Source organism: Hypomesus nipponensis, chromosome 19 (genome assembly GCF_054491055.1).
Source record: "Hypomesus nipponensis isolate SF chromosome 19, ASM5449105v1, whole genome shotgun sequence".
NCBI classification, from domain to species: domain Eukaryota; kingdom Metazoa; phylum Chordata; class Actinopteri; order Osmeriformes; family Osmeridae; genus Hypomesus; species Hypomesus nipponensis.
In genome coordinates this window covers 10158692-10170702 of record NC_140379.1, presented here as the reverse complement: position 1 = coordinate 10170702, position 12011 = coordinate 10158692, and the positions used below count along the sequence as shown (strand labels likewise).

Genomic DNA, 12011 nt, shown 5'->3' with positions numbered 1-12011 from the left:
TCCCAATCCCTCTCAAAGTTTGAGACAGCCCCCAAATCTGGAAAGGGCCTCTAGCATGCAAACAGAAAGACAGAGAGAGAGACGTAACCACAAAGAGGCAGATAGATGGATAGATAGATAGACAAGTCATAAAATGCCTTGCCATATAGTGGCAGCTTCAAGGAAGGTTCTCTTAAGCTGGTTTGCCACAGACCCTGTACATTACCTGAGAATGACAACAGTTTCTAGACTGTGCACAAAATTCACCCGAGGCACCTGTAGTTATGGTGCTGGGAGCTAGCCAATGGAAAGTCTGGTACAGGGCCTTAAAAGGCGAGACAAGAGATGATAATACCCATGCAAGGATATGGTATCCCTCGCATGAAATATGCATTGGTGAAGAAATAACACACTGTCACTTTCCTGACAGACGCAGGTTGTGCAATGTGTAAACCGCAGGTTCATTTGTTCCAACTTTCGAGTGACGTCGTCATGCCGTGTGTTTGCAAGACGAGCTGATATGCACACATAAGCTCTCCTGGGCGCGCACATGCACTTCCACGTAAGGTGATCCCTGCCATACTTAATTAAGTCTGAGTACATTATGGGGGTTGATAAAGTTAGGGATCTAACAATTAACTCTCTTAATTCAAATAAAATAGCTTGGATTAAAAAGGTCAAAAAAATGCATCATGAACTCACACCAATGTATATAGTGTGAGTTTGCTATACAGAATGCTAATACATTTTTACACTGCTGTGCACTACCGTACAACACTGTATACCATCTACTTTCATGCAAAGACCCACCCTCAAAACATCTAATCGTGTTCCCAAGTGGCCCTGAAAGCAGGCGGTACGATAAACAGGCGATGCTAATGACGTCGATAAAACCTGTATCAAATAATCAGACAACGCTGGGATAAGCTGATGAGCTGACTAGGTCTGGGTATGAGAACCAGGGCCTCCTCACAAGGAGAAAACCTGCGCTCCTCTGTGTGCGTCTACGTCTTTTCATCCCTGGTCTTTCCTGGAGGAATAGGCCGTGAAGATAATAACTATTAGTGAACGCCGGCACTTTGCAATCCAGCTGTGGCGAGCGGCATTAACATAGAGATAGAATGGGTATAGACTGTTAATATGTATGCAGGGGCTGGGGGATTGGGGGGGGGGTGTGAAGGGAGAGGAGGAGGGGAGCGTGAGACAATCAGATGCTGGCGCCACAAAGGCACAAATCTGTGACCTCATCTTCCGACTCGTGGCGGGGGTGGGGTGGAGAGTGGGGGGAGAGGAGGAGTAGGGAAATGAAGGGCCTGCGGGAGGACGGAGACCTAAAACATAGACAGAGTAAAAGAAAAGGATGTACAGAGAGAATGAGAGAAAGTGGGGAGGAGAAATCATTGTGGGGGTGGGGGGGGGGGGGGGGGGGGGTTGCGGTGGAAAGAAAAGAGAAACGAATAGATATAAAAAGAGAATGGGTATGAGAGCATGTGGAAAAGAAACAGAATGAGAGAAATGAAATGGTAGATACAAAGATGAAGCAGGAAAAACATCAGATCAAGGTGATAGCTCAGTTAGGGTTTGGTCAACATTTCCATTCAGAATACCCACATTTGACTGCTTTTATCCATTTCAAAAGTAATCCTTAAACTCTTTGGCACACACACAACTCACATCACAAATTCCTCCTTAAAGATAAAATACTATACAGATCTGTTGTTATTTTGCTAGCGTTACACACAAGTTTATTGAACATTTGGGATCCCTTGTTTTTTTGTCCACAACTACAATTAATTTGGTATCTGACTGTTATGACATCTAACTTGCTCTGGGTACCAGTGCATGAGCCAGGTAAGATGTTTCAGGCAAGGTAATTTAAGTCTAACAAACTTCAATACTTCAAATCATGGCGACAATTGCAAGGTTATATTACAACTGATTTCAGGCTACGATTACACCAAACCAGGACCCCCCTGTAACTGCATATATACCGTTTATAATGAAGTCATTAAGAATACAAAAAGATTTGGCCTCAGGCAAAAAAACCTTGGCTTTTTGAAAAAAGATATAGCTTACCATGAGGTTGTTGGGCGCAGGCCTCTCTTTAGGAAGTCTTCTCATGCTGCAAAGAGAGTGCAATCTAGTCATTATGAATAGACCTTTTATATAAAGCATAAATAAAGTCATTTTTGACTCAATTTGATTCATGTTCCCTAATTGTGTTAATGAGGTGGGTAAGAAGGTGACACATTTGCAAGGGAAGCCTTGACTCCAGTTGAACTGTCTTATCACATGTTGTATCTTTGTGTTAATTTCTGAATACGTATAATGTTCCATTCACATTAATGGTACAATTCATTTCAATTATCTCAATTTGGTTTTAGATGGTTTTGTCACTTTATTTTTGGTTTAAACCATCCTGGGAATCCTATTGACCCAGCACATTCAGTGGGAACCTATTAAGTAAACCCAGCTCTGTCTGTTGTCACATACGATTGGAAAAATATTATAACTACTGCTCTTGAGCTAGGACTACTCCTTAAAGACTGTTCTTTATGTATCCTAGGTAACGACCTTAAAGCTGTTTAGGTTCCTACAAGATGTAAAGAAAGTCAAAATTCCACCCAAAATAAGTATTTTATTCACAGCACATCAAGTGAATTCAAATTGTAAACCGTAACCTTTCCAAACTAGCTCACTACCCTTTGAAGTTGGACTCTAGATATACATTGAGTAATTCTCTCTCTCAAGTGGTGATTTTAAACCAAAATAACAATCAAGTCAACACATACTACAACTTTATCCAGTACTGGTTCTGATTCTGAGGTATGCAAATTATCCTACATAATTAACGACTGAATAAGCAAGACAGACCTCGTAAACACATAACGGTGTATTCTCCATTAAATGGGTCATGGGTTTGGTCAAGCCCCAAATATTATGATAATCTTTCAGTTTAAAGAGGTACCTCAGTGGTCAGAGTGTTTGACTGTAGATCAAGAGTCCACACGTTCAAACCCCCCTACTGTACATTCCTTTGGATAAAAGCACTGCTGAGTGAAAATGTTAGCATGCATATATATGCTGAAATTAATGGAGTTGCAATGAAGTGCTTGATTTTGGAGTTACCATACTGTATGCGTGTGCGTTGTTTGTAGTCAAAATGGGTGCAATTGGCACTGCTACAGTGCACTAACTAGAGTAGGTATATTAACCAACAGTGTCCCCACTAGGCCCACCTGAGTGGATGTGTGTGTTTCATCAGGCTGACCTACATAGGGGACTGTGAGGGATTAGCGTTTGGGACAAGGAGGAGTCCATCTGGAGCTAGCCGCGTTATTTAGTGATTTATCACAGTGAGCAGGGCCGTGGCCCTCTAAGAATAGCCCAAAAGGTGCCCATGCCAAGGCTGGGATGGGCACCAGTGTCTCTTTCATCCTGAGAGAGGGGGTTATCCTGTTTGGGTAAATAAGGCAGGGATCTGGGATAAACAACAGCTGGCAAGGGTGGCATATACACACAAACACACACAGTACACAAACACAGATTTACATGCTTGTGTATAGGTACACCACTGCACCAATGTAGGGATGTTTAGCGTGAGTGTGTGTGGCCTCCAAAAGGCCAACAAACCAGGGACAACCACAGAGTAAATATTGTTAGTCGTGCTGCTGAATAAACCAATCAGTCCAGGTAATAGGGGAACGGCCTTACCTTGTTATCCTCTCTGAGCCCACAGTCATTAGAACTGCAGCTCATTAACAATCTGAGGCTGCTGTACTAGACACACATAAGGTACAGGCCTGATGTGGCCTTTTGTAACGCATTCAAACAACGCAGGCCCAATGCTGGGCACTAGATTCATTTTAAACAACTGAAACATACCAAATCCATAAACGCTTAGAAAAACTCTTGGTTTTGTATATACATTTTCTTCTTTTTTATGTTTCTGTTAAGTGAAGATGATAAAATCTTCAGTTTAAGTGAATATGTTACCAACACAATAAGTGTCTCTAAAAACATCCCGCCTTTATATCTTTAAAAAAAACACGCCTTTTCAGGACATGATCATTATATTATAATAAAAATGTAATGTATAGTACCTCCTCTTAATGGGTTTGATCTTAGTATGGATTGTAATGTAGGAGTGCGCTAGGAGAGAGACTCACCACTGTGTGATGAAGTGAACAAACTTCTCAGTGAACTGGCCCACAGGGAGAATAGGAGGGTCCTGGGAACAGGGGGAATACAACAGGAAGGGGTAGGTTTAAAAAAACAATGCTTAAACCATGAAGGTAACATCAACTACCATGTAACTACATACCTGTTGTAACAGCATTCTAGATACATAAAAATTGTATTTGTGTGGTGTAAGAGGTAAATTACTAATTACCTGGTAGTTCATGTAAAATACATATTAATGTTACGTGTCCCAAAACTTGATACACATTGCAAAAGATAAATTTGTTGAATACACTGCTAGACTTAATACACATACCATTATATATAAACAAATATTCCTGCACACAGTTTACCGATATGTGGCCAAACAAAATCAAAATATTCCACAAAGAGGTGATGTCCACCAATTAAATCATGCAAACCACAGTCTTAATACAAGAGCCCCAAACCCTGAACCCCATTCAAAGCAGAGTTATTCAGACATATTCTTCAGAATAAAAGCAGACCTTGATGGGAAGGTTTTGGACAGAAGGGGAAATAACATTCTCTTGTTCTCTGTAAAAAGAATAATACGAATAAGGATAGAAGTAGCATTCACCTACACCTGAGCCCCATCTATTGTCAACAGTGCAGCAGATATATTCATCTCCAGTTTAAATATGAAGTGACAAATAGGGCAGCAAAGGCTATTGCCAAACAAATTAAAAGATGTCTCGGTATGATGCAATCAATGGGTACTGCATGTGTTCACAGTGTATAGATGATTATGTTTTGATGTCTCTATAATTATGTCCTTCTATGCAGTATTCATCCCATGAAATGTTATAACTGGGAGAAAAAAAAAATCCATGTTTTTGGAAGGCCACAGGTTAAAAAAAGTCAAAGTCCAAATTGCACCGTAGCGTCTTATCTGTATCTATCATCTCTGTATAAGAAGGACAATCTTAATGACAAAGAGGACTATCTCTCTCTGATATGCTCCTGTGTTGAGTTTTATTAGACAATCAATATAAAAGGACCAGTAATGACTAATACTGATACAGATCACACTAGACACCTTGGGGCAATAATTTAAAAAAAAATAGTTTGTCAAATTAACTGAATAAAACTGGTCACATAATTGTTTCATATTCAATTCCAGTTTTTCTTTCATCCCCGTCTTTTTTTATTGAGTTTAGGAAAATACGACTTAAAGAAAGGACTGAGGAAAGAGACTTTGAAGTATTTCTATATTGCACTGTAGAGCCTTTTGTTTAGCTGTGACTACTGAATCTGTGTCCTTGGTTGCCAGCGTAGAAAATACAGACTAAGGGTCCAGTATAAAAGGTATGTGTGTGGCTTGTCATATCTGAATGGCCACTGCATGTGAGGTGTGTGTGTGTCTGTGTGTGTGACAGGCCGGGCCCAGTCCCTACCGGCCATTCAGGGTCTATGAGCCATGTCATGTAGAACCGCTGTGCCAGAGAAACCCTCTATAACATGTCCCTCCCTCTTTTATTCCTCCCTAGTTCCACTCTTTAACCCCCATTCTCTCACACACACTCATTCCCTTCAAAACTTTGAGATGTGTCCATACCATGTGACTGCCTAGACCCAACCGAAACTAATTTGTTACTCTCACATTTTCAACCAATCACAACACAGCAATGTAAACGCTTATAAATTGAGGCAAGACACTGCCCTTTTTTAAAGATCGCTTATTACTTCAAAGTGAAGTGACTAAAATGTGAAAAATAGCTATTTATGAAAATAATGAGTCATACTGAGGAAAATAGAATTAGACTTGAAAAAATTATATAGGTAAAGTAATAGATTATGAAAAGGTGTGAGAGGAAGAAAGAAGGAGGGAGAGAGAGAGAGAGTCCAGCGCAAGGGTGGAGGGGATAGCACCTCTTTACATTTGGGTCCGCTGTTCTATCAAAAAACACCTCTGGGCAACTTTTCCTTTCTCGACCTGATCGCAGTGCCCTTGCTAAGTATGATACATGCACCTATTTAAATTAACAAAGGAATGGCTTCCCCTAATCTTGCTGTGCTTCCAAGTGCTGCCACTGCTTGGATGAGCAATATATCATTAGAAACACACACGCATATACACACACGCACACACACACAGGCCCTCCAACACCGCAGGCTACACGCCTCAGTGTACATGCCGTTTAGAGGGAGAGCACCAAGCAATTTCCACACGCTGAGCTGTGTTGTGTGACTGACACATACGCACACACACACACCCAGAGAGAAAGAAACATACTGTTTAAAATGAAAGATGCATGGGGGGGGACGGGGGACGGACAGACGAACATGCTACTGTAATATTGTTTGAGCCACCATGTGAAATGCAGACAAAGACTTGCATATACACACACGGACATGCACCCCTTCACACACGCTCATGCATCTATTCATGGCTCCAGCTGAGAGGGAGGCTGGGGCTTTGATGTAGACAGAGCGTCTGAGGCCGAGGTGAGTGTGATGATTAAAGCGTTGACCGGGCTGCTTTATACCTTTGACCGTAATTACCCTACCCCCCACTCCAACACACACACGCGCACACACACCCCCATACACACTAAGAGCAGTAAATATACATGTCATTGGCATAAAGCAATTATCAGGTAAAATTTGATTAGTAATTACAGGCTAGGAAATGAAAACAGGCTTTTTATTAGAGGAGGGCCTTGTTCAGCAAGTAGAGGAGAGGTAGACCGTGAGGCTGGACAGTGGAAGCATGAAGGGGAAGGATCTAGGACTTGTCTCGTTTCAGACCCAAATTCAAGATTCAAATTGCTTCGTTCATTGTTACATGTCAGTGGAAAATGTCTCCCATGGCTACCAGATTCAACATTTGGCGTAGAGCAAATCAAGGCCAAATTTCCCCATCTGTACTTCTCCTAGAGGTGAAATATCAATGTAGAAGAGGAATGGAGAGATAGAGAGATAGAGAGAGAGACGGAGAGACAGAGAGAGAGAGACAGGAGGGGGGGACGGACTGACTGACAGAGGAGGGACAAAAGCGAACCCAGTAAACTGGTTAGGTAGAAATGATGCATTCAGGGGTACACACACACACAAACATGCATTCATACACGTTATGTATTCAACTTCTCACCTGAGCCCCACTTTTCACTTATTTATTATAGCAATCCATTGTCAATGCGCCTGTGAGTGTGCGCACGCACACATGCAGAAAAACACTTCCAGCTCCACTAATATTTATTATCCACTTACGGATCACATGCATCTACACACATGGATGCACCTAATAATACAGGCACACGCACACACAGCAGTCTCTGTGTAACTTGTACTCTCTTCCATGTCTAAATGGCACAGCTAAGCCCATTTCCAAATGTGTATCTACATGGTCCAATCCATGAGACGATCCTGTACAAACCAGTGCAGTCTGGCCAGGGCATGGCTATGTGATGAGTTCAGCTGTTGAAAGGCCGAAAAAGATCTCAGCCCTGCCCATTTGTTGGAATTCTGGTTTTGTCACATGACAAACAAATGTTTGATGGGTCGGGCATAGACTTTCCCATTAATGTAATCAACTATTACTTATTTTTTCTAATCCTCATGATGGATCTCAGAGATAGTTTGCAAATAAGACTTTCATATATATCCTCAGAAAAAAAAGAAACAATTGCAAATCCCGCAGGGTGGGGCACAGACTTCCAAAGTATCTGAAATGCATTTTCATTTTCATGAATCCATCAATCAATTGAATCCATCCAAACAATGGACTGGTCTGTGCAAAAAAGAATGTGAGTCTCATGTGAATGCCCCTTTGAGACTTTTAATATTCAGTGGATTCACCCGGCTGCCTCACCTGACGCCAGTGAGCCGCAGGTAGCCACTCACCAGAGAGAGTTCTCCCGCACCACGAAGGGCAGCGGGGAGAAAATAGTTTGAGTGATGCTTCCGTCCCCCTTGACTAATGGGCGGGCCAACCTGGGTCAACCTATTACAACTGCCAGCGTTTAATTATTAATTACGGCCCAATCTATACGACAGGAGAGAAAAAAGCGTGATGGCGGTATGTTTAATGTCTGGTAGGGCTGGGATGGGATAGACCCAGGTTAGGGGGTCAGGGGTATGCTGGACACAGGTGGTATTTTTTTGCTGTTCTGTTTTCAGCATGTGTCAGCACAGCACTAAGGTGGCTTAGGAAAGGCATAGGAAAGCTTGGATAAGGAAAGGGTTGCTGCTTGTTGAGTATGCAGTGGAAACCTTCATGACAGAGTCTGTAAACAGTGAGTACAAGCTAAAAGGGCCCAGACTTACAACACCCACAGCTGTGTAGCAAAATATCACCGAAAATAATGGGTATAGAATGTGATAATTACCTAACAGCATTGAATCATCTTAAATGTCTGTCAAATCCTAACGTTACATTTCCCCTCCAAAAGATCTAGCTTGATGACAAGGTGGGCTAGTTACATGCCAAATATAAATATGGACAAAAGGCTACGGAACACAATAATTTTACTATACCTTTCTTGTCTTGATACTGCTGGCCCCATGCAAAGCAATGTCACTCACCATAATAATACCTGCAGTTGGGATGCAGAAAACTGTATCTGTGTGTGTGTGTGTGTGAGTGCGTGTGTGTGGAGGTTTTGTGGGTGTCTCCTGATGAGAGTCAGAGGCCAAGGTTAATGCTACAAATTGGACAGCCTGGTACGTTTGGCAGTCCAGACTGGTCACGGTACATTATCCTTGTGCGTGCGTGTGTGAGTGAGTGTGTAATGTGTCTACAAACACACTTACTTAATAAAAACATAACTATACGTGAAATGTCAGGTTTCTATGTGAACAGCCACTTCATAACCCATTTTACTTTCTAAGTTTTACCGTTGACCAACTCTCAGCCATCTGCAGACTGACTAGAAGGTACAGGCACACTAAGCACAGAGCAACAGACACTCACCTCAGAGCTACAACCAAGTTGATGTGTGTGAGGGGGGGTAGTGAGGCAGAATGTTACAGATAGTTGTAGCCTTTTGACTACACAACATATAGCGTACCTTTCAAGGCAGCTATGGTGTGTGTGTGTGTGTACAGTAATGTGTGTTGGTGCGTGTGGAACTGCCCGGGGCGGTTGTGTGGTGGAGAGAGAGGAGGGTTGAACGAGCGGGAGCTAAGCCGCCTGAGCAGCGTGCTTCATTAGGAAACAAAATATACGCTTTCCGGACCATTAGGAGCGACTTTAGGAGCGAAGGCACATAAGACAAAGACTCACCTCATCAACGATGCATTGCAGTAACTGGAGTGGCTAGAATGGAGCGAGTGTTGGGGAGAGAGATAGAGAGCATTAGCCTATATGCCACATCTACAAGGTAGTACACTAGAATGATGCACACAATAAAAAGTTCTCCTTTTATCTGTTTAGATAAGACAGTGTGATTAGGCAGAGATATAGGCAACCAGATGTTTCTATTATTCTGTTATAGCGTGTAATGCAATAAGGGCAGTTAAAGTCTCCAGTATCATTCTGTCCCCAAGTGCAATGAAAGGGCAGGTTTTCCAAAACCGGCAGCTAATTGAGGATAAAAGAAGCCTGGAGGGGACGAGGACGTTACTGGTGTTTCTTTAGATTTACAATTTATCTGTCCATTCCATTTCTATTGACTTCATAACATCTTACCATAAAAGATCCTTGGTTTTTCTGTATCTGCAAAGTGAAAGAAGGCAATATGTAATTAGCGTGACATGAATAAACAAAAGATGACTTTTTACAGCACATTATGATCACTGAGAGAAAATAATTGCATCCTTGGTGGCAATTTGCAGGCATTGCGTGGGAACACCATTTACATAATGAAAATACAGAGATTTTAACAGGTTTCATTTGATGGCCACAGCACTGATGTTCCTGGATCTTCCCCCTCCGTTACCTCAAGGTTGGGTTAAGATGCAGGGAGGAAAGATGAACAAAAAGTGTTTTTTAACCGGGAAAGGACAGATTTTGTGAATAATGAGGCTTAATATTTCTTGGTTTCTGTCACAGGTATGGTGCTAGGAAGGATATATGAACGCTTTACACATCAAAGACCCCATAAACCTTGAATTGGATAGTCCCCTGCAGGTCATGTGTGAATGCTCAAACTATTAACAACTATTCATGAATGTCAGCAGCATATCTGCAACAACTCGTTAGGGTGAGGGTTGGAGTATAGTCATTTAACATAGTTATTTGAGCATTTATATAGCTCTTTATCTACAGGTAGACGTTTTGGGCGTCACCAAAAAGACTTTTAATGAAAAATCTTAATGTATCTCTTGTAGTAACACGGGCTCTTTGTAATTGGACGCCAACAGTATTTCAAAGAAGAACGCAATGCTGTGCAGCCATACTTACAGTACATGCAATATAAATGTATAAACACCTTACCACTGAGTATTATAAAAGTGTTAACTTTTGATTCAAGGAAGTTATCAAATGTGTAGTGCATTCAAGTGCATGTCTTTAAGGGTAGACTGTTGTAAACTAATACTTCAGGGGCAAGTAGTTAACATTCCCTCAAATGATCAGCATTGGCCAAACAAAACATACAAACTTTGAGCTTTACTTTTTACACACAACAGCTGTTTTTTTCTTTTACAGAATGGAAGATTCAAGGTCTTTTAGTAGGACTTAATATCTGATTACTATTCAGTAAACGTGCCGCACATTTTGTCTAGGCTATTTGACAATGAATTAGAGCCCTCATTGATTAATTTACTCAATTGGCTCTCACTGTAAATATCAAGAGACTCTTCCATCACCTCCAAAGCCAGTACATCTGATTTAGATAACATTAGATGCAACTGAAAAACTATTGGACTATTAATAAACTTCTGTAAAATAAAAATGTAAACAAAATGTACGCAGCATCAAGAGGGAGTCAAATATTGGACAGTGGAAGTCAAAACATATGAGTTTATTCTGAGTGTTTCTTTTGCAAAAGGTCATTTGGCCAGCATAAACTTGCTGAGGCTTCAACAATCTGAATAGTTCTCCATTCAACGGCACCCTTGAACGCTTGCAAGCAGATCATCCAATTGACATATCACGATGCCCAAGTCTCTTGCTACTGAGTATAGCTTACGTTTAATACGGTGATCACGACCTAATGAGACTATTACTTTTGAAAGCGGACTCAGGAGGATACAGATTGGCCATGGTTGACAAAGCAAAGTGAGTTTTCTTTTCAAAATGACGTGTGCCACATTTGCCAATAATCAAGATAAGGATTAAAAAGGAGTCAAACTGTGATTTCTGTCTTCTTTAGAGCCAACCCAATAAACACTTCTGAATGATCAGTGCTGCAGAAAGATAGAGGGAACTGACATTTTTGTCAAAGTTTCTCGATCCTCTTATTAAACAGATTCTCATGTGATCAAAGCATGTGCTGCCACACAGCAGGGAAGGTACCTTCTGACTGATGGCAAGAGCAATACATTTCAATCACTGTGGAAATAACTAACTGGAAATAGCCTGCATTTCCCAAAACACTCCAATTCAAGACAAATACCTTTTTTTCTCAACTAAAAAACATTTGAATATAAAGTAAGTAAGTAAGACTTTATTTATATAGCACATTTCATACAGGAATTGCAGCTCAAGGTGCTTTACATAAAATCAACAAAAATAATACAAGTGATTAGAAGTAATAGATCTAAAACATATAACAAACCAGACTAGCTGCACTCTATCTGCGGTCTCTCGAATCCGTCTTGGATCCGAGCTGCCTCGTGCAGTTTCCAAACATATAACAACCCAGACAAGCCGCACTCTATCTGCGGTCTCTCGAATCCGTCTTGGATCCGAGCTGCACTTGCAGTTTCCACACATATAACAACCC

At 41.3% G+C, this 12011-nt stretch overlaps 1 protein-coding gene across 2 annotated transcripts in view; it reads right to left on the bottom strand.

Moving 5' to 3' along the window:
* map2k5 (mitogen-activated protein kinase kinase 5) overlaps positions 1–12011 on the bottom strand; it is a 40609-nt gene that overhangs the window by 5374 nt on the left and 23224 nt on the right. For both annotated transcript variants that reach the window (XM_084682106.1, XM_084682107.1), the window contains 4 exons: positions 9812–9838; positions 9407–9439; positions 4149–4210; positions 2056–2101 (listed from right to left, as the gene is read on the bottom strand). In XM_084682106.1, the coding sequence (XP_084538232.1) occupies positions 2056–2101; positions 4149–4210; positions 9407–9439; positions 9812–9838 (168 nt within the window). The remainder of the gene's footprint in view (positions 1–2055; positions 2102–4148; positions 4211–9406; positions 9440–9811; positions 9839–12011) is intronic.